Below are 24,609 nucleotides of genomic sequence, written 5' to 3'. Positions count from 1 at the left end.
AAACTTTTTTTTGATACGCACTGTAGAGCAGGGATTCTCAAATGGTGGCGCGCGCGCCACTTGTGGCGCACCAATTGCGGAGTGGCGCTTGGGAGCCGGTATAAAAAAAAGGAAAATAAGGAAAAATTGGGGAGAAAAAATGTACCTACCAGTAACCCTGGAAATAAGGATTTGGTGATCATTTTAATACAAAGAGAAAAAAAACTCTTTACTTGACACTTAATTGCTAATTGATTTCCTCAAATTTTGTTAAATTTAGCACTCGATAACCCCTTATTATGGAGGATCGATGGTGTTCTCCTTTTTATTTATTCTATGCTGTATAAAGTTTATGTGCCACATAAGTGATTTGAAAACTCCGTTAGTAGGATTTCTATTTCTGTTTTTCAACGACGAGAAATTTTGCATTTCCAGAGTATACGTTTTGGTTAAGAGTTAAACATCAAATTATATGATATTCAAAGAACATCCTGATCATAAAAGATTATGAATTTGGGACATAACAAGCAGAAACTTTGTTTCTGGAGCCGATTAAAATCCGAAGTTGTAAAAATGAAATACATGTATAATCAGATGTATTGCCTGCCGTGATTGCCTGCATGCACTCTTGCTTAACACGAACTGACTGAATGATACCGCACATGAGTTGTAGAGAGAGAGGGGGGCAGTTTGTGGCTTTAGTGCAGTGCATGCAACGCCTAATTTTGCAGCCCTTGCAAAATCCGGGGAACTTAACTTCCGCCACTGGCGTACGTATATGGGGGTGGGGATTGGGGCCCCCAAGTGTTTCACGGCAAAGAAAAAAAACAGAAAAGGAAAGAAAAGGAAAGGGAAAGAGTGGAACATTGTATTTTTCAGTCTAGATATGTCAAAATATAGATTTTTGTATCGAAAGTTCAGTAATTTGCTTCAGCTGCTATATCTAATCGTAGTACTCATTACGCCTCTTGCTTCAGCCAGTAGATCTGGTGCAGAACAGCTTGAACTAGTGGTATCACTGGTATGTTGTGAAAAAGTCGCTGGTCATTTTTCTTTTAATATTGATATTGTGTAGTTTGGTGCCATTTGTATTTCTTCTGTTATTAAATTATTATATTAATTAAAGCCCCTCCGGGCACTTTTAAAAGGCCTAATATTCCAAAACTTCTGGGGGCTCTGCCCCCCTCGACCCCCACCAGAGGCCCTCAGGACCCCCTCCGCTGATAAATTGCTGGTTTGCATAATGGATAGTGGAGCATTATAGATTCTAAGCAAGAAATGTGGCGCTTCAAAAAAAGTAATTGAGAATGGCTGTGCTAGAGGTGTGAGTGTTTTGAGAATTGTCCATAGCTTCTTTGGATTATTCTTGTTTTCCATTATCTGTTCCTGATAGTAACTATTGAGTTTCTTCCTCAAATTATTCACAAAATTTCTCATACCTCTGATTTGTTTCCATGTATCTCTATTTTCTGTCTTTTCTGCCCTTTCTTAATTGGTCTCTCTGTTGTAAATAGCGTACGAATTCATCTGTTACCCAATGGGTTTTTGCCCCTCTTGCTCTAATGGAAACAATAGGAGCATGTTTGTCACACACCATGGAAAACAAATCTTTCCAAACTTGCCATGCGTCTTCAACATTAACACTTTGTAGAAAGGGTTCCCAATAAACCTCTTGCAGCTCGCCAATAAATGCATCTACATCAAACTTTTTGAAAGACTGAAAAATAATCATTCTTTGAGGCAAAGTTGGTCTATAAAGCTTCCTCACTACATACACAAAGCTGTGGTCGCTTAACCCATGGGATACCACTCGAGTTTCTTTGACATTTACTGGGTTATTAGTTAACACAACATCAAGAAGACTTATCCGGGTAGGAGATTCAATTACCTGTTGAAGGTTATGTTGGATATATAACGTTCGCATTATTAATGATACCAAATTAATCAAATCCTACTCATGATTTAGTTACATACCTATCCAATTTATGATTACAAAAAGTGCTTAGAATGTCATTTTTTAGGTCGGAATGTCAACAAGTTTTAGCTCACGCTTCGCGCTCCCATTATTGAAATATGTACGAAATATGTCGTAGGTAGCTGTAAACAGTCCTTAACAGGACCCTTTCCGACCATGCTATACCAAAAATGTCTGCTCGCGCTTGGCGTTCTCAGTAATTATCTAGTTACATACGCATCTTGTTCAGGATCACAAACATTGCCCAGAATGTTAGATTTTCAGGACAAAATACATGAAAGATAAAAAAAAAAAATCGCTCGCGCTTCGCGCTAGCACTTTTTATATAGGGCTTATGAGATTATTTCAAATTGATGTTGTTTTATAAGAATAAAGCTAAAATAAGAAGTGACTGATCGGGGGAAATATTGGTGAAGATAATTTTTGGCCCAACCCTTTATTGGCGAAAGTCGGATCCGCCTTGTGACACATACACACACACAAACAAAAAATGTAGCCCCCTGAAAAGCAAGGACCCCCAGTGCCCCCCCCCCCAGGAAAAAAATCCTAGCTACGCCACCGCCCCCCCCCCCCCAGATTGACACCCATGCCTCATGATCAGTACTTTAGACAATTTGTATTCAGAAGATGATGATATCATAAAGGGGTTTAAGAATTGAGGCACTTTCACGATTTCACTATCTTGGCTGAAAGGTTAATATTACCCTCCAAACGAACTTTGAAAGAGGTTTAATAGGAATCAGTGTACGGTCGGTCGGCGGTTGGGCAGGTGGTCCGTTGCAAGCCATGCGGTTCGAACTACTTCCTCAGTTTTTAACCAATTCTCATGACATTTGGAACACACATAGGTCTTGGGTAAAGATGTGCAAGACACATTTTTCGCATGTTTGGGAAATTGTGTTGCCATGTTAACATTATATCATAGCAAAAATTAGGTTGAAAAGGGGTTCGAACTAGTTCCTCATTTTTATTCAATTCTCAAAAAAAAATGGCACTTACATTCGTCTTCAGGTAAATTGTTTTGGTCATGTCGGAAATCGTGTTGTCATTGTAACAACACGATTATTTTACGGCGTAGACTAGGTACAAATCTTGCGGTGGAGTCGAACTACTTCATACATTTTTGAACCAATTGTCATGAAATTTGCCACACATATTGGTCTTGAGGCAAGATGCATGAGAAACATTTTTCGTATGTGTCGGAAATTATTTTGTCATAGTAACGGTGTATTATTTAAAAATAGATAAATCTCTTGAACTGAACTACTTTCTCAGTTTCAAACAAAATCTTTTAAAATTTTGCTCACAAATTGGTCTTGAGGTAAAGACATCATTTCTTTTTCACGTGTCGGAAACTGAGTAACCTTGGTAGCGGCATATTACAATAATTAATTTGTAAGTAACTGCGAATTGAACTACTTCTTTATTTTAAGATCTATGCTCATGAAATTTAGCTCACACATATGTGCAAGGAAGATTTTTCACATTCGTTAGAAATTGTGTTGCCATAGTAACCCCATATAATGGCCAAAATCGCAGTAAAACTCATTGCGGATCAAACTACTTCCCCAGTTCAGTGCTGATAAAATTTTGCACCAATATTGGTTTCCGGGTAAAGACATGCAATTCCCTTTTCCAAAATCGTGTTGCCATGGCAACAGCGTGTTACTGTCGAAACCCGGGAAAACTCATGATTGCTGTTTAAAGTACTTCCTCTGCTTTTTATTATGAATTGAACACAAGCAAACATTTGTATTAAACAAAGTATTACTTCTTTAACATAAAAGTGCTTTCTTCTACTATGAACTTATAAGTATGAAGTTTATTTGTAAGAGATACTTTTACATCTGAGGATTACAATCTTCGCTTCTGTGTGACCCGCTCCGTTTGCAGGTATATGCATTATGATAAGTATCTTTTGTTAATGTATTCACAATTCTCTGGAGTAATCTGTATTGCATTAAAATGTTCGTTAAATGTCTTCTGTGATTATGATAGTTATATTGATTTTGTATTTCTTAAGTGAAAATAAGGGGTAAAAAACACCCTTAAACTAAAATATTTTGTTACAATATTGTATACGATTTATTGGGAAAGCAAGCGAATTTCGATAGCCAGGTAATTAATTTTGGAAAATGTTTAGTGTATGAAGAGGTGATTCGGGGAGTGGGTCTATGCGCTTGGGGTGGGGTGTGCGGGAGGATGTGTAGGTTAATGTGATATACGGGCATTTTTGTATGTGTCATTTTCTACTCCTGTAATAACATAAATGAAATATAATGTGAAAAATGGACAAAGAACTATAGAACATTAAAAAGTACAAATTTTTCTGTAAAAAATAGTGTTAGACTTCCCGTCTCCATTCACCAGACGCCAATTAATAACATCAATTTTTCTCTCCTGACAAAATTCTTTCATTGTCAGATCGCATCTAAAGCCTTGGAGACGGTAATGAAATTAGTCACACCCTGTCTCTCAGAATTATTATATCACAACTCTTAGCTGTCAGCACAGTAATGTCGTCTAATTCACCCAATGCCTGCCTTTTTTTGTAAGAATGGTGGGTGTACGGAACAGTTCCTTTTATTGAAAAAAAAATTGAACAACTTTTCAATTAGTGCCCATTAGGACGAGAAAGTGATGCACTATGAAAAAAAGTATCAAAGAAGTCAGGTATGAATAAAATGATTAGATATCAAGGATGACGGAAAGAAATTCTGAGCAGAAAAAAGAATTTGAACGCCAAGGATGTTTAAGAAAAGAGAGGAAAATTATTTTGTCCTATTATGTATACAGGGAAAAATCAGAAGAACCCTAATAGCAAGCACATGAATAATGTGCTCTCTTGATAAAATGACACATTCAGTGATGCAACGGTGGTGATGCATTTTTTGTTCTTTATATTTTGATCAGGCATAAACTATATATACGAAAGTTGATTATAACATTTTCGTTTTTTGCTTTTTGAAGAAAAACGTTTAGTCTCATGACGATGAGAAACATGAAAGGTATACTTACCCTATTGTGTTTTTTTAGTAGTAGTAAAATGGTATTTATTGGTAAAATATAACAAAGAGTTTACCAAATCATATGAATTTTATTTCAGTCTCTATTGACATAAAGATATGGTGAGAAATTTGATTATGAGAAGTTGGGTTCAAGACTCATTTCAGGTTTATTGATTTTTAGATTACGTTTTGTTTTACTCAGTTAGATAGCCGATAGAGGAGTAAAAATCATTTTGAAAAAAATGTTTGGAAAAAAAGATAGTAATTCATCCTTTTTTTTATTTGTATATATTTTTTTATGAATCATATAGACCTACTGAAATTCGGTACTGTACCACGATAAAGATGAAAAGCACATCAGGAATTTCCATCTACACGTATTTGCTTGTTTGCTTATTATCATGCCTACTCATGATGGCGTCAGCCTCAACGAGCAATTCTACCATGATGTCATCCTCGACATCGATGCCCAGTGCGTCATTGCCCATCTCGAAAACACCAATCTATGTTGGTGGTTTCTTTCCGATCGAGGGTCATTTGGCTTTCGAAAGCTTACCAAATACCGTCCAAACGGCAATTGATCACGTCAATGAATTACCAGGGATCCTCGATGATTACGAACTACGCATGCGCTGGAATTGGACAATGGTAAGGAAATATGAGCGGGGGGGTAAACACCTGTCTGATATAACTTAATGGTTGTAAAGAGTGTCGATAGACGATTAATGTTGATAAAAAAATCCTTTGGCTAAATATTCTTATTGACTATACAAACAATATGATAGAAGTTTAAAAAAAAAAATCGTAATATGAATATTAATTCAAATCATTTGTAGCCTAGTTTGTCAAGTTTTACCCACTCGGCATCATAGGGCATGCATGACATCATTATTAAACTTAACGAAAATAGGATATACTCTGATGTTTTCTAGATAAATATGCATTAGTACATTATCATGCATTTAATTACTTAGAATTATGATTATAATTAAAAGGGGAATGCAGCGAAGGCTCTACGTAGCTTGCATGACTTCGTTACCTCTGGACCTCCGGTTCTGATGACATGGGGCCCGATGCTTTCCACTGTTGCTACCGTTGTCAATGAGGTCGCCCCCGAATACAACATCGTTCAGGTAATTGAAATACTCAAGGGAAATTTATATTTGTTTTACATAGCATCTGTTGGTTTTAATTTTAAGAGTTTATTCTTTATTCCCCATGAAAATATTTGATGATAATAATAATAATAACATTTCTACAGCGCCTTTTCTTGGCACAAAGGTACAAAGCACATTACATATACAGAATTTACATAAAACAAAACGAACACAAAAATGAATGGAAAATTAAAGAACATTGGAAGACCAATTTTGGCAAGCGGGCGTTGTGGATGTAGATGTGGATGTGGACGGAAAAGATGTGGTTGTATATTCTATGCTCTTGAAGCAGTGAGTAGGAAAGCGCGCTTGGCAGCATTGGTTGGACATCTTGAGATATGAATTACTTTATTGGTATTAGATCTTAGATTGCTTTACATGAATGAGATCACACAGGTATGAGGGTAAATGTCCGTTAAAAGCTTTGAGCAAAAATGTCGCCGTCTTAAACTGGCGTCTTTAAGTTGTACAAGGAGGCAGTGCAAAATGTTAATTGAGGTGTGAGTGTTCTTGGGCTGACAAAAGATAAAACGAGCGGAATGGTTTTCGAGCAGCTGAAGACGATAGATTGTCTTAGTTGTAGTGCCATAAAGGACTCCGTTGCAATAGGCTAGACGTGACAGGACAAGGGCACGCAAGGCAGCATTCGCAATGCTTTCATCCAGATATTTCCTGATTCTGCTTACATTACATATTTGACACACACTCCTGCAAATTCTACAAGTACGATGATACACCAAAAAGCAACCTGTTAGACTGTACTTTCACGGATGATGATAATATTATGACATTTCTGACATTTGAAACATGATCATCAACACTAAAAGAAATGAAGTGGTAATTTAGCACTTAAAGCGCTTGTATAGTGACTGCACTACTGGTGCTAATTTCACATTTAAACTAGAAAATCAGCACTGGTAGTGCAGTCCCTACTTTTTACAGTGAAGCAGTATGTGATTGTCAAATACGACTCCAAGGATGGGAAGATCTGATAGCCTCAACTCACTCAGTGTTATCATGTAAGGTTAGCGTAAAGTCCTTCAACAGACGCTGATGGACCTTTGAAGCAAATACTACAAGCTCGATTTTGTCTTGATTACGGTTCAGCTTGTTTGATGTCATCCATGTGTGAACTTCGACCTCTATTAATTTGCGTTTTGCAGAATCAATAGTCCGGTAATGATGGATCAAATTTCAGGAAACGCTGGATGTCATCAGCATATACATGGTAGTCTAGCTACTCCATATCTGTGGAGAATGTCAGATACTCTCGTAAGCAGCAGTGGACCCATTACTGATCCTTGTGGGACACCATACTCAAGTATAGTGTTTCTTGACTTCTCCCCATCGATCTTCACATCAGATACTCGTCCCATACCAGAGGCATGAATTCAGCCAGCTCAATGCTCTGCCGGTAATTAACACTGTAGTCATCTTTAGGTCTTTTTATCAAAATGTTGTGGTCTAAGGCTTAAAGCAGATGGCATGTCCAACGAAAGCAGAATGACACATTTACGATCATCAAAAGCACAAAGTATATCGTTCTGCAGACTCACAAACGCTGTCTCAGTACTGTGATTCATTTTATATGCAGATTGTCTTGGGTCTCCAAGATAACAACTCACTTCAGCAACACAGTATTTGTCAAGTAGGAAAGATCCTCGGCAAATGACGAGTAATTCATGTTGCCAAATTTTCGATATTCTCTATATTGTACTTCAGCAGAAGTTTTTTAACCACGGATTCTGCAGCTTACAGCAATATATATGGTCAGCATTAAGAACATAGAAGATTGCCATCTTCTCTTGCTATGACTACATCCAACGTATGGCCGTATCTACGGGTATAGGCTTACACATGCGTTCCAATAAAAAATATGTAGTAGAATATCATCACCAGCATTCACATCGATAAGCTCAGTTGAAGCATTTTTACAGTTATCACATTTAGATTCTTAGAATTTTTCCTTCTAGTTTTCACTCCCCCACCCCCATCTCGATCCCTCAATATGCTGTTTCCATCAATAACGAGATCGCATTTGCAGGCGGTTTAGCATTAGCACTATCTTTATGACCCAGTTTTATAGGGGTTCAATTCAATTCAGCATTTATTTTCAATTCATTAAAAATATAAGTTGATATCATGATCATGTATATACAAAGAGACAATAAAAATTAAAACATTATCATTGAAACATAAATAAAACCGACGAATGTGATTATCAAAGTATATTGCCAAATCATTGAAACGATATTAAAAAAGGATGAAAGATGAATGATAACTGATAAATGAATGGGAAACATGTGGATCTTGAATACTCGATCTCGGGGGGGGGGGGGAGGCAGTAAAATGTATTGCTGTACACAAGCGTGACCAAATTATTTCCAAACACCCCCTAAACAAGTTTTTCTCTGTGTGCAAAATAATCCCCTAAACAAGTTTTTTCGCGAACATTATTTACACCTTTCGGCCCCTAAACAAGTTGTCGCCAGAATTTGACCCTGGGTAAAGGCTTGGGGAAATGCATACCCTAAATACGTTTGACCCGGCGCGCCGTTACGATTGCGACAGTTGCAAGCTTTCGATCCGAGTCGCATGACGAATTTAAGAACGTTGAAAATGTATTGAAAATGCCCGTCAAATTACAATGGACAGCAAGGAGGTATTGTCGGTGAACCGGAACAGCAGTTTTGTCCTAAGCTTTGGAGCTGACGAAAACTTGTGAATATGTCGTTCGTCCAGAGTCACGGACGGAACTGCTGTTTAGATACACCGATTTTTGACTGGTTGATCATGGCTTTTGACAATATATGATTTTATGTTCTGGGTGTCGTGCGTGGTTAGGGCAAAAAACTCCCCAATGTCGTGGAAATCAAAACAAGTGTGTTGCGTTTTGGATTTGTTAAGTCCTTAATAATTGGTTACCGATCCGAGTTGTTAAGATCCCCTGACTATGAAAACATCTGAAATGAGGTAACAGACTGAAAAAAATGCTTCTTACTATTAAAAGGTTTTTAACACTTAAAGTTCTGAAGAAAGAAGCCATTATCTAGAACTGTAAAAAGAAATGTGATCTATATGAACATGATGAAGATCTAGTCCATTCACTTACCCTTTTCTAGACTGCACAATTTTCTTGTAATTCGGAGTAAAATGCATGTATATGTTTTGTATCTCAACTCACCTAAATTCCGGCGCCTTGAAAGTTACAGAAAGGAAAGAAAACAAGAATACAAAGAAAAAAATAAATAGAAAAAAAAGTATAATTTGAAAGTAAGACAATGAAAATGATTTCGAAACTAAACTTTCCTTATACATGTTCTATGATTTATTCACCAAAAGTCTTTACAAGAGTTGAATTCCTGCAAACAATAGTTGCCTTGATTCTCAGGCTATCGATTCATTTTCGCAAAGAGATGTTTTCTTGTGTAAAAACCAATTACATTTTACACCCTACTAGGTGGTGATTGCTAGCTCCAGCACCCTCAATGATCGCACTCACTACCCCTTGACTGTCCGGATCTCAGTGGATGAAGATCTTCTCAACCCAGTTAGGGTAGCATTCATCAAAAAAATGAGATGGAGTCGAGTAGCCATTATCTTCGAGGATATAGACTACTTTAGAGAGGTAAGCTCGATAGGCCTGCGATGTGAACTCCAGCAAAAGGCTTGGTCACACCGCCCGAGCGTTGTTGGAGCGGTCGTGGAGCGGAGAGAAAAATATCATCACCACTCGCTACCGTTCTTCGTTTTCGATTATTTTTTTGTTTTCGATTTTCCCCCAATTTTGTGAACGAAATTCGACCCTCTCTCCCTACCGCTCCACGACCGCTCCAACAACGCTCGGGCGGTGTGACCAGGGGTGGTATTCTGAGGTCATTTTATCTTTAAAATATTTTATTTTATCTCTTAAAATGAAATTGGTATTCTGAGATGAGATTTTATCTCTCAGATAAAATTTTAGATTTTATCTTGCGTATAAATTTTATCTTGCGTATCTACAAATGATACGCAACAGAACAATGCCTGCGTACACATACCCATCGCGTACCTGGCCATTGCAACGCAGATGATGTGCTTGCGCCCATGTTACTTTGAAGAAAAGATAAAATAAACTTAAGAGAGGGTAGAGGCTATTTTATCTCTGCGACGTTGATTTCACCAGTATTTCTAGGTGAATTAACCCCAAATGGTGACATGAAAATGAAGAAAAATTATATACTTATTGAGAATAACACCTTAACGTTGTTCCTGTACAATCAGAGAGTATTTCATAAGACTTTTCTTTACTAATATTGTCTTTGAAATGATGTTTGAAAAGATGCGATATAGACTTCGAAAAAAGATGAGAGTATTGTCCTTTTTGTTAAAAAGAAATCTCCGTAAAGACGCGCAAGCGTATAGTGCAAGCGTATTTGAAGTCAATAAATTGACGCAATCTGGCCCCTTTGCCACACCTCCTGGCGGAATGGATTTTAATTGGTTGAGTGATATGAGAGAGCTATAAAAGCGCGTTTCTAATTGGATATTGATTAAAAAATAGGTGTGTCTTACAGAGATAAAATGAAAATAAAATGGTTCTCAGAATACCAATTCGGAGAGATTTTAAGGGTATTTTATCTCAATGATTTTAAGGGAGATAAAATATTTTATTTTATCTGAGATAAAACTGATCTCAGAATACCACCCCAGGCTTTTAAGGCATGGTCACACCGCCCGAGCGTTGTTGGAGCAGTAGTGGAGCGGAGAGAAAAAATCATCACCGTACGCTACCGTACACCATTTTTTATTTCGATTGTTGTTGTTTTTCTCGATCTTTTTTCCCCAATTTTGTGAGGAAAATTCGACTCTCTTTCCCTTCCGCTCCACGACCGCTCCAACAACGCTCGGGCGGTGTAAGCAGGCCTTTAAGGCAAGGTCACACCGGCCAAGCGTTGTTGGAGCGGTCGTGGAGCGGAGAGAAAAAAAAATCATCACCGCTCGCTACCGTTTACCATTTTCTACTTCGATTGTTGTTTTTTGTTTTCGATTTTTCCCCAATTTTGAGAGCGAAATTCGACCCTCTTTCCCTACCGCTCCACGACCGCTCCAACGACGCTCGGCCGGTGTGACCATGCCTTTAGGAAGTTTCTTCTCAGACGTAGCAATTCTTTTTCAAGCTCGTTTTTGCTAACGTCATTGTTGTTTTTGTTCTGTGTTGTCTTAGAATACGAAGCAGCTGACACTTCTTCTACGTCAAGTTGACATCACCGTTCTCGCTACTGAAGCCGTGAACGACATCAACAGTGCAGAAACCCAACTTGAAAGTTTGAAGGTACAAGCATGTTGTCTCTAGTTGTCTTTGTTTTATAACCCTAAGGAGCTTACAATCTAATGTACATGTACTTGATTTGGTGGCGATAAGTTGGCTGAGCATTCCGGATCCACTCGAACGCTCCATCTGCACATGCTGAAACTCGATCTATTCTACCGCTTTTCCAGTTTTCATTGCATTATTCAGACGTCAAATGGTTAGCAATTAATTGGTAATATGAAAGAACAATTCTGATTGGTTCCTCATCAGTCTACTGAACTAAATGCACAAAAAACGATGATCGCAATAAGCCATTTCATTTAGTGATTAATCGCTACGGGACCGTGTTCTGAACGTGACCACAAACCGGACCTTTTGCTTTTCCTAAGAACATGAAGAAGAAACTCTCTACGCACCAATTCCTTTGAAAATGCAAGTCAAGTCACAATGGAAAGCTGAGAGGCTTTTGTCGAAAGTTGATGGACCGGGACAGCATCGAAATCTTTGGAATCTTGACAACGACATATTTGTAATTATTAACCGTATCAGACATCTGAGCAGGGCAACTTTGAAACATTGTTGCCTGCTTAAGACTGGGATCAAATTGCCGGTCAATAAAATTCCAATTGTTTATCCACGGGCCCAATTTATTGCCCGCTTAGGAAAGTCAATGAGAAAATGCGTGGTAATGTAGCGGGCAATAAAAAGCGGCGCTAATATCCGGGTATTCTACGCGTTTCTGCACGCGTCCTTGAACCGCGCAGTGCTATACGTCATAATGGTAATCAAGTTAAGACAACGCTGGATACTGCGTCCCCAGGCCAGGGACGCGTCATTTCAATTACGTCACAATGGTAAAGTTCAGAGGCCCAGTCTGCTCAACATGATAAACCAAGATTTTGTTTCTAAAAATTTAAAATATCTAGATTTAATGATTTTTGCTCTAGATGCCTGATTTGGTTAATAATAGCAATATTGACTGGCCTGGGGGCGAAAGGACATATATCGCCCTCACTAAATTGATATCACCCTCGTCTGCGACTCGGGCGATATAAATCTAGTTTGGGCGATATATGTCGTATCGCCCCGAGGCCAGTCAATATTGCTTTATTATTCTTCTTTGGCAAATCTTCGGATCTTGATCTGCTGTCCCAATCCACCAACCTTTCGACAAAAGCCTCATTGTGATTTCAAATGCATTTCCAAAAGGAATCGATACGCTGTACATGTAGGCCTATTGTTTCCAAGTAGTAAAAGTGAAAACTTACGAGTGATCAGAATGGGACCGCGCTGGGATAAACCGTGTAAAGCTTAAATGACTTCAAAAAATGTGCACGGCATGGTAATAAATTGTGATTGTTTGGAAACGATATTCCACTACATGTATGTGTCAGGTTGAGTTTTCTTTTTTGCTCAAAATTATATATTCGAATTAAAAAGTCGAGTTATTATTTCTGAGTAGTCGCTGTATTTTCTGTACCAAAGGAACAGAATCATCGGTTACTGATTTGATTTGATTTGAATTTATTTTTCCACTTTCGTTTACAATAACAAATCAAATATGACAATAATACATATCAATCAAGAAATAGTTACACAAAATCGAAAAATTAACAATAATTTGTCAAAAAAAGATAACAAAAGTGGGGGAACCTAAATTAAAAGCAAAGCTTGTATTGCTTAGGACCCAGTGAAATAACATTTTTTATTTATACAACATTAACAAAAAAATAAAAACAAATTTGTTGGTTGAAAAATACTTGATTTTGTAAGAGAAAAAAAAAATAAATAATGATAACGGTGACAATATTTATAATAGCAATTATTATGCTATAGTAACTATAATCCTGCGAAGACGGACATGTAAAATAGAATATAGGACAGACAAAATTACAAAACACAAACATATAACAAGAACAAAAAATTATAGCACAAAAATTAAACGAAAATTAAATATTTCATACCCTGAAGAATTACTGTCGAAACAAAATTGTCATAGCATCAGATAAAACATTTTAAAATTTAAATATTTAAATAAGGTAACACTGCGCGTATGGAATAAATAATAAAGGAAGCAAGAGTGATAATGCAAAATCATTCAGATGATCAGGACAGATAATGTATGGGTGCGCGCGTAGCAGGAACAATAACTTAATCTTTGTATTTTAAGAGTAACGATAATTTCAATCTTTTTTTAAATACATGTAAAGAAGGAGAATTTTTTAAGTAATCAGAAAAGGAATTCCAGAGGTTTGGACCTTCATATATAAACGTATTTTTAGCGAAGAGAGTTCTAAGCAAAGGCAAATGAAACTCTTCTGATCGTCTCGTTGGGTAATAATGAATTGCGCGATTTCTTAAAAACATATTCTCGAAAGAATTTGGCAACAAATCGTTAGTATACTTAAACATAAATTGACCTAATTGAAGCAGATATAAATCTTTTACTTTCAGAATACTATTATCATAGAAAAGTGGATCAGTATGAGCACGAAAATCTACTTGATTAATAATTCTAACCGCTCTTTTTTGCAACATTAAAAGTTTGTCTAAGATAGTTTGGTGAGCGTTGCCCCAAGCAAGTAAGCCGTAATTCAAATACGGTAATGTTAGAGAAAAATATAATGTTAGTAAGGCAGAAGGTGGAAGTTGGATCTTTAGTCTATTTAGTATACCTATGTTGCGTGAAATCTTTTTAGAAATATTATCGATATGAATCTTCCATGAAAGCTTATTGTCAATTATTACACCAAGAAACTTAGAATATAATACCTTTTCTAAGGGAGTGTCATCAAAAACTATATCAGCTGGTAAGGCATCAATTGAATTACTAAAAAGGATATATTTGGTCTTTTCTAAATTTAGAGATAATCTATTTGCTCGAATCCACTGAGTAATGTTTTTTAGTTCAGTATTCACAATTTCAACAAGGGTGTTTGGATTTGAATGAGAGAAAAACAAGTTTGTATCGTCAGCAAATAATATAAAAAATGCCATATCTGATGATCTATAAAAATCGTTGATATAGATAATAAACAATAGAGGGCCTAGCAAACTCCCTTGAGGGACACCACAAGTAATATCCCGCAATTCAGAGGAACAGCCATTCAGAAAAATATATTGTTTTCTATTGGAAAGATAACTCCTGAACCACTCCAAAGCCTTCCCACGTATACCATAATGTGAAAGTTTATGAAGTAAAATGTTGTGGTTGATAGTGTCGAAGGCCTTGGAGAAGTCCAGGAGTATTCCAACCATATGAGAAGATGAATCGAGAGCATGGGCTACCTTTTCAACAAGTGATAATAACGCATGATTTGTACTATGTTTTGCTCTAAACCCATATTGATTATCACAAAAAATATCATGATCTTTTAAAAAAGCAATTGTTCTTTTATATATCAATTTTTCTAAAACTTTTGAGAGGGATGACAATAAAGATATAGGGCGATAATTGTTCACATCTTGATTGTCGCCTTTTTTAAACAATGGAATGACCTTTGCTATCTTCATCGTATTTGGCACTATCCCATCTAAAAAAGACAAATTAAATATATGTACGAGTGGATCAACAATAAAAGGTATTATCCCCTTTAATATAACATTGTTGATACTATCAAAACCAGAACTCTTTTTGTTATTTAAATGAGAAACAATATCCATTACCTCATTCCTGTGGTTTGGAACAAAGAAAATAGAGCTTGAATTTGGAGGATTTAAAAAATCTCTAAAAGATTTATTTGATGTAGGTATTTTTTGTGCTAACTTCTCACCAATTAAGGAAAAATGTGTATTAAACAGGTTAGCAATTAGGTTGGGATTATCGATTACATCATTATCTCTTTTTATCTTAGTAATTTCATTTTTGTTTTTGGTTAAATTCATAGCTTGTTTGAGGACTTTCCAGGTATTCTGCATGTCGCGTTTATACAACTCTAAGCGACTTGTAAAATATTTCTTCTTTTCAAAACGCAAAATTCTGGTTAAAGCATTCTTATATGAAGTATATTTTTGTTTTGTTCTATCTGTAAATTCGGATTTGTATTTGTAGTACAATTTATTCTTTTTATTTATACACTTTAAAAGAGATTTCGATATCCAGGGAAGTCTAGGAGTAATTTTATAATTTGTTTGACATTTTTGAAGGGGAATACACGCATCTAGTTCTTTATTCAGAATATCTAAAAATGTGTTGTACGAACTATTAACATTATCAGTGTTGTAGACATTTGACCAGTCTACGTGTTCTAAACTCGCTCCGAGTCTAGCTATGTTTTCAGGGGAAGCTTGACGTCTTAATTTGGGAGGCTGTCCACCACTACTTAAATTAGAAAGAGTAAACTGAGAGAAAATTGGGTAATGATCAGATATATCAGACAGTATGACATATGAATTGGGATGCGGAATAATGTTACTGAAGATATTATCAATCAATGTTGCCGATACATTAGTGACACGAGTTGGCTTAGTAACAAGAGGAAAGAATGCATTTGATAAAAATGTTTCTAAAAAATCATGACATGAACTTTCATTATTATATTTTAGTAAGTTGATATTGAAGTCGCCCATTATACAACAATCTTTATTATTCATTACTGGATTATGCAAAATATTCCTGAGGGATGACAGGAAGTCAATGTTATTGCTATTTGGAGGGCGGTAAATTACACCAATTATCATATTTCTCCGGCCTGGCAATTGGATTTCAATAAAAAGGGATTCTAAGATATCATTCATTATAGTAACATCCTTGCAAATATTGAAAGAATATTTTTTTGAAACGTATAGGCCAACACCGCCCCCAGACTTTTCTATCCGACTATTGAAAATAAAATCGTGTTCATATAAGGCAAAAGGTGGGTTAGGATTCGTGGACAACCAAGTCTCAGTGAGCCCAATTACAGAGGGAAGACATTGAGATGAATTATCTAAGAGCAATTGAAAATCATCAAAGTGTCTATTAATGCTTCTAATATTCAAATGAAATAAAGAAAATATATTTTTATCGTTATTATTGCACAAAATGTTTTTAAATTGCTCGTTAGAAATATACTCAGTTAAGGAATTGGCTATAGCATCGTCGTATTGATCATCTGGAAGAGAATTAAACGCTAAATGATTATGTAATGTATCCATTTAAAACATTGATAATACGAGCGTTTTGTGACGGGTAGAAAATACAACAAATATGATAAAGCACAGTATCCTGGAGAGGTGATTCAGAGTATAGACCTACTATTCCGGCGAGGGTATGAAAGAAAAAGGTAAGACAAAACAAAACATGTAAATGTGAACAGATACAAACGGAATACAAACACATAACATTTACAAAAACATATGAATTAAAAAAGATCTTCGCAGGATTGAAAAACACATGACTCAGGTATGAGAAATCGTAATACATCATTACAAAAAACACGAAATTTGAGCTCCCTGGTAGTAAACGAAGTTTAAGAAATAGATTTTCAATAAAGCAGATAGAAAAAAAATGAGATTTTTGTAGATGTAAAGGAAACACATTATGAATTAATACTTAATGTAGGAAACAAAGGAAGGGGAGAGAGAGAGGAGATTGCAAGTGAAAGGGGAGAAACAAAATTGTATCTTCTTCAACGTCATAGTGAAACAAGTATATGACAACTTTGCACTAACTACAATATATACACTATCAATATACTCATATCAACTGACTCTTACGAACATAAGAACAGAACAAGAACAAAGTTAATTTTTTATAACATGCAACAATTATTGGAAAAATGATCACGACAACTAAAAACTGTCGAAAAAAAATCTAAGAATGATTTGATCTGTTAAAGATAGTTTTCTTCTATTTATTTTTTATTGAAAACGAGATTTGTTTATAAAAGAAATCAACAGAAAAAAAAGGATAAGGATGGTTAAGATAATTTCAAACAGTAAAAAGTAAAACTGAGTGTCTTAAGAGAACGCAACCCGCTAAATTTATTAAACAATTACGCCATCCATAAAGGACGAATACATTTAATTTGTGCTACCTAGATGAAAATCTAATTAAGTATTCCGTAATGGCCAACAAATCTGCCATACAACAGATGCATTTAGCATGCCACGAAGAAATGAAAATAGATGGAAATAAATAAGCGAACAAATAAAAAAATAAAAATACATAGATGCATATAGGGAGGTTCATATACAGCTTTCAGAGTATAGGAGTAAATACATCAATAATTATACTTCATTAAGTAGGCGTGACGATATAATGAATACTTGCCAACATTTATGAAGCTTGTCATTAGAGCTGTGATAGAACATGAATTATCAAAAGGTAAGGTAACGGTCATTGCCTTGGTAAATCAGTAAGGTATTCAATTTTGTCTCCCTGATCGTTTGCACCGAAGATGCCAACCATTCCGGAACACTCATGAGAATAAAAATAAAATACGACGAGCCGAAGAGCCAAACAAAATAGTTTTAATCGTAAGAAATCATGAAGTGCAGCCAGACTCCTTTGCCTAGCCATCAATTTAAGAAGAACCGTACCTATATGAGAATAAATTGTATTAAGTGTTCCACATGCCTAGCGAATCTGTGTATATGAGCATGCCATAATAAAGGGATATTCACAAACGTAACAGACACCTACAAAGAATTAAACTAATCAAAATAAACAAATGCACAAAAAAACGCATACCACTTACGAAGTCATTCTGTGCAACGAGAATGAATGTTACGTAATAGCACGTGTGGGAAGAGAAAAACGAAAGAATAATTCAGTACGACCTCATCATTAGACCTTGAACAGGCCAAAAGGATGAATTAACAAAAGGTCATTGCTTGAGTATTTGTATTCAGCTTGAGTATTTTCACTGCGAGCAGTGAAAAGCTGATCAAAAGGTTTGCACATGCAAACAATGACAAGATCAATTCCTTCACCCGTCATCAATTCAGGAAGAGCGTAATAGAACATTTTGGATCTAAAATAAAGTATGCCGCAAAGGTCGGCAAATCTTTATTATAATTTCATTTTGCGAAAAGAGTTCAACCGAGGAACCTTGTTTGCATGAACTGAAAATAAGCAAACAACGAAATTAATCGAAATAAGAACAATTTTTTGGTTGTCCAATGAGTGGAATTTTTAGTCGGAAAAAAGGTTTTTATTTGAGAATGATTTGCAATTTTTGGTCGGAAAAAAATTAATTTCGTAAAATATTTATTATTTTAAAACCTTTTTTTTGGGGGGGGGGGTGGCAGAAATAACTGTCAAAAACCTTCCAAAGTAGTTTTTTAAAGCTATAATTCATAGTTCCATTTTCAGAGGGTCGGTCGGTTGAGGACAACAACCAAAAAATAATCTTATTTTTGCCTAAATACGGGGAAAGCAAAACCTTTTCAAGATATCTAGGATACATGCATTAACAATGGCATTAACACGACGTATTTGAACACATGGAAACAAATGAAACAAAATAAATAAAAAAAATGAAAACAAATGACCATGCATTGAATGTCAATTGGAATGATCAACAAATATTAACACAACTCATAGTTGAAAAAAACAAACATATAAACTGCATCATTGAATACTTAAATCATGACAATTTGTGATCCCATGTATAGAATATAAAGTAAAATTGAACTGCAAATGGAAACATTAGACTCATTGGTAGAATTACATGTTGGCAATTCATCGAATTTCGAATAGAGTAATTCAGAAATCCTGAAAAAGTTAATGTATTGTAATGACCTGAACATTTTTATATTGTTCTGTTCATGATTTCAACAGTTTTGACCAGTTCAATATAATAGTTCGGCATTTAAAACTGAGATTTCTTCGAAAATAAGTTGTGGAGAAATTATGTATGACAGACAGATTACTTGACTTCACAGGTCTTGTCAATGTTCAGATGCAGTGGTTGCCATGTTTGAAGGAAATCTCTTCGTTCTGTTTATGCGGATTCCTGTAGACAGATTTTCCTCGCTGTGGAGCTTGAATGCAGCTACAGCAAGATAGACGTCCGCGTTCCTCGGGGATCGTGGCCATTTGCAATTCCATGTAGATAATGTGAATGTACAGCAAATGAAACATTGGTAGGCCTATATAAAAACATGACACTCAAACACTCTCAGATCGGTTGTCATTTCATCAAATTTGAAAAAGGTAATTTATAAATCCTGAGAAGTGAATACATTATAATGATCTGAAAATCCAGTGTTCTGTTTATGATTTCGATAACTTTGATCAGGTTGGTAGACTAGTTCGGCATACAGTATAAAACGGAATTTCTTCGAAAATAATTTGTGAAGAAACTTCAATAATTTTTAGCAGTTTAAAGTTTGGCATATAAAACTGGAAATTCTTCGAAAATAATTTGTGAAGAAGTTATTACATAATTATTAAAGACAAGATTACTTAACTTCGAAGTTGGTCCACTTTCCGGGTCTAGTCGATGTCCCAGATGCTGGTTGCCTCGTTTGAAGGAAAATCTTCGTTCCGTTTATGCGGATTCTTGTAGACAAACGTTCCTCTCTGCGGAGCTTGAATGCAGCTGCAGCGAGGCGTCCACGTTCCCTTTTCATGGCGGGTGGGAGATCCGTTCTGATGGTGACACGGGCGAATTGTTCATCGGGCGTGGTCATCTGATCGGACGTCCCTGGCGTGGTCGCGGCCTGGGGGATGTTTCGAGTAGAGTCCTGGCTCGTAGAAGGCATGTCATCAGCCTGCTTGGGGTGTTGCCTTGAAGACTGCTCATACGCGTTCAATAAGCGATCGCGATCCGCCATTCTGACGAATCGTATGATAATTGGTCGAATCGTGGGCTGGTTACTAGCTCGTTGGGGGGCAGGCAGACGATGTGCATTTACGAGGGGAATCCGGACAGCTTCAGTTCTCGAGATTTTCATAAAATGAACAAAGATGTCATAAACAGTTTCATACACATTCTCATTAATGCCCCGCTCCCCGACTCCATACACCAAAAGATTTTGCTTTCTTTCGTGAATTTCTAAGAGAGTTATCTTTTCCTCCAATAGTTTAGTTTTTGAATCAATCTCCTCTTTCAACCTGGGCAATTTTTCTTTTTCTACTTGATCAATCCTACCCGAATTGAAGTCTACCGACTCTCTCAGCCCCTCAATCGCCTTCCTAGACTCAGCAATGTCAGCCGAAACAGAATCGAAGCGTTGGCTCATATCGGCAGAAAGTTTGGCGAATAATCCCTTCATTTCGGTGATAAGATTGCTCCCAGTTGAGTCGCTTTGCTTATGTTGATCCGAATTGGGCGGGATCGCGGGATCTGCGGTCACGTGACTATTCCCGCCAAGGTCGTCGGCGTTTGCGTGTAGTTGCGTTAAGGCACCCTCATTGGTATGAAGAATTTGAGGTTCAAGTACTTTTTCTGAAGCAGAATTCGATGTAGAATCCATTTTTTTCTTCGCTTTCTTGGTCACTTTCTGGTGATGATGAAGTCTTGGTGGGTGTCTAAGGTTGTAGGACCTGTTGCTCATCTCAGATCTATTTCATATCTTTAAAGCGGTACAATGTTCGGGAGCTCAAAAATACGCGTGTGTCACCTACGAGAGCATGTTGTCGAATGATGAAAATGGATTGTATTTTTCACCCGCTCTTTTTTTTCTGGCAGCGTCATGATGCTAGGATTATATTTGCCGGGTTCCAGCCAGATCAAGCCGCTATTGTTTTCTGTAAGGTATTTCTCCCAATTTACTCATATTTTATTTTATAATTCAATCTTATTCAAATGATATTCATTGTAGGCCAACCTACAATATGTACTGAATGAATTGTAAAAGAGGTCAATTAATTATGATTATATTATGAGAAGGGGCGGGCAATCTTACGGAAATATTTACACAAGCCCATCAATCCACCCTTTCACACGGTAAAAAAATCATAATTTGAATGATGATTCCAGTGAAAAATAAGGTTAATGATGAATATTTAGCACGTGTGAAAGCAAACTAGATCATGATTAGATTCAGGAACGCTAATCACAGTCACGATTACAATAGCAATCATCATTACAATGATGATTAAAGATTCCCGTGTGCAAAGGCCCTTTATATATAGCTTTGAAAATGGCATTTATTGTGAAACAATCGCGGAAACGATGCGTTGAGAAAATATTATATATAGAAATTTTGTGTAATAAGTAAAAAATAATGCCTATTGGCCTGTTCCATCTCATGAAGTCATGAATTAAATGTTTATGAAACTTTGCGTTTAACATATTAAACAGGGAAGTAGGAGCAAAACAATTAATTACCGGTTTATTCAACGATATTTTACCGTCCACGATTTTAAGATTTCAGGCTTTACTATCATCTATTCATTTATCTATTCACTTTTAAACAACATCGTGAATCTTTGTAGATTTATCAGCAAGGGCTTTACGGATCAAAGTACGTCTGGATCATACCCGGGTGGTTTCCTAACGGCTGGTGGAAGAACCATGACTCGGAAGCAGTCCCATGTACTTCCGAGGAGATGGAGATGGTGCTGGAGTATCACATTGGTTTCGATGGAGATCAAGTTGTCTCGGATGTTGAGTCAATTGATTTCAACGGTGTTGTGAGTTAGATTTCGAAAATAGAAAGAATCATTAAAGAAAGAGAAAAAGGAATTTAAATTAAACATGATTGACACATTATTTTGGGGATGGTGAAAGAAATCTTACATTTGATAATGATGATATGTGTAAAAAGAAACAAGGAAGAAGACCAATCAGGCTTTGAACACAGGATACGGGAGAAGGGGGAGGAGTAGGAGGAGGAGAAGAATAATAAGAAGATAAAGAAGAGAAGAAGGGGGACGAGGAAGAGAAAAAGAAGAATAAGAAGAAAAGAGGACGAAGAAATTGGAGGAGGAGGAAGAAGAAGGGAATAAGTAAGATGACCGCAAGAGGAATGCGGAAAGAAGGAGGAGAAAGAGGACTTACATACAATTCAAATTGAAATAAGACGACAAAAAATGCTTAATAATGAAAAACAAATATTGCAAAAGAGTATTCGAAATGTTGTAACAGAAATCACTTTCAAAGCATAATTTACGACTTAACACACGTGCACCATACTTGTTGTCGATATTATTTGTTTTCATGCCTTTTCAAACTTCAGAAGCCGCAACCTCATCACCTGGAATATTTACGCGCTCTTCACGAGATGGACGACAATTCCCGCGACATTTATGCATATGACAACCTCATCACCATGGCGCTCATACTGAACTCATCTATAGTAGATGTAGAACAACTGCCAGGAAACAGTGACGGGGATAGAGTCAGACCAAGAAGACTGGACGATTTTACCTACATGGACAAAGAAATGGCGGAGGTATTCTTCAAGCATGCTGGGAAAATATCGTTCATTGGTCTTACGGTAATGAGTTGAAAAGAAAATACCGTTATTATCATGATTTCTGACGAAAAGTCATTGATGTGAGGAACTTATATCTAAATTGTATACGATTGTTGATTATCCGATGTCCCATTGGATAATACTGAACATGTATAAAATGTAATTTACTAATGAAGATTGCAGAGCTACCAAGTGTGAATAGCTATAATGAATTACACGAACAAGACTACCATCCGAGAGGTGTTATTTAATTTCAACTCTTATAATTATGTTTAATGCATTGCTCAGGACAAGGTAGAAATCGGATCCATCGGAGTCAGAAGTTCACTAGTCTACGTAGAACAGTATGTTGGTAAGAAAATCATGTGCTTTGCACTTTTTTTTATTAGATTTGTATGTTTTTTCTTTAACTCTTAAACGACATGTCCACCCCAAGAAAAATTTGATTTAAATAAGAAGAGAAAAACCAAACAAGCCTAACACTAAAATTTCATCAGAATCGGAGGCAAAATAAGAAAGTTATGACATGTTCACTAAACAGTTATCTGCACATCCTGGTCGGTATGCAAATGGGGGAGCTGATGACATCACTCACTCACTATTTCTTACATATTTTATCATATTAAATATTCTAATTTTCTCCTCATTGTCCTGTGAAATAATATTTTATTTTTCCCTGAACATTTACAATTACCATTGTTTGACATTTTTATGGTTCAGTCAAGTTAGTCCTTATTGTCATATCTGTAAAAAATGAAATATTGTATAATTCACACAATAAAAAAACTAAAGAAATAGTGAGTGAGGGACATCATCGATTCTCTCATTTCCATGAGACCAAATTGTGCATATAACTGTTTTGTGAAAAATAAGCGAAACTTTAAAAGTCGTAACTTTCTTATTTTAGATCCGATGTTGATGGAATATTCAGCATTATGCTTTCCTGATTTTTCTCTATTAATTCCAATCAACATTTATCTGCGGTAGACTTGACCATTAAGCTTACCCATTAAAAAAGTAGAAAATAAGAATTATAAATTGTTGTATCATTACCTTTAGAATAAGTCCTACCACTACAATTATTGTTATCTTAAACTTGTTTTTATTACTTACCGTTATGTTTCGTTTTCTATTATTCTTTATACACTCAATCATGCATGTCGGGTATAGTTTTCCTGAGTTCCATGGATAAGTTCTCTCCAGCAGTTGCCATCCTTCATTGAATGAATTATTTATTGTATTAAAGAACAATATACCATTTTATCTTATGTATAAAGTACATTGCTGGATTGGGTCTTCTTCCAAATTTCTTTCATATATGATTCCTATTGCATTTTGATAACTGTTTTATATGTTTGAACTATTTATTCATGTTTTCTTTATAAAAAAAAAAGCAGTGTAGTCCCATTCAACTCAGAGGCCTTCTATCCAAGGGAGCCCTTCTATCAATCACAATTCGAAAATTATACAATCACAATGATCACATACACAATTTAATCACACAATGCAAAAATAATATATATACATAGTAAATAAATAGCAATGGGGGGGGGGGGTAAGGCCTATACATACTATGACAAAACAGTAGAAAAATTAATTGTATAATTGTATCTCATTTCTGAAATTCAAATAAACCCATAGGCCAGTATTCTGAACTCAGGCTTAAATCAAACCCTGTTGTGGTTTAACCATGGAGATTCAATCGGGGCATAAATCCCTAACAGTAAACATCAAATTCGTTTATTTATTTGACATTCCAGGTTTTCAAAAATTTGTCGGGGAATGATAAGTAAATGAACTATTTTAAAGTATTTTTCTTCGCTATGAAAGTAACAGGAATTAAAC

The 24,609-nt window shown here is 36.1% G+C and overlaps 1 protein-coding gene across 1 annotated transcript; it reads left to right on the top strand.

The window, feature by feature from the left end:
- Positions 1 to 11,246: 11,246 nt before the first annotated feature.
- Positions 11,247 to 24,550, top strand: LOC121429033. Its single transcript, XM_041625929.1, has 6 exons — positions 11,247 to 11,433; positions 21,033 to 21,098; positions 21,782 to 21,979; positions 22,525 to 22,785; positions 23,053 to 23,116; positions 24,525 to 24,550. Exons 3-6 carry the CDS (start codon positions 21,896 to 21,898, stop codon positions 24,548 to 24,550), a joined length of 435 nt encoding a protein of 144 aa, XP_041481863.1. The 5' UTR covers positions 11,247 to 11,433; positions 21,033 to 21,098; positions 21,782 to 21,895.
- The last annotated feature ends 59 nt before the right edge of the window (positions 24,551 to 24,609 follow it).

The sequence above is a fragment of the Lytechinus variegatus genome, chromosome 15, assembly GCF_018143015.1.
Source record: "Lytechinus variegatus isolate NC3 chromosome 15, Lvar_3.0, whole genome shotgun sequence".
In the NCBI taxonomy this organism is placed as follows: Eukaryota; Metazoa; Echinodermata; class Echinoidea; order Temnopleuroida; family Toxopneustidae; genus Lytechinus; species Lytechinus variegatus.
The sequence above is the reverse complement of the archived record's forward strand: the minus strand, read 5'-3'. Positions and strand labels throughout refer to the sequence as shown.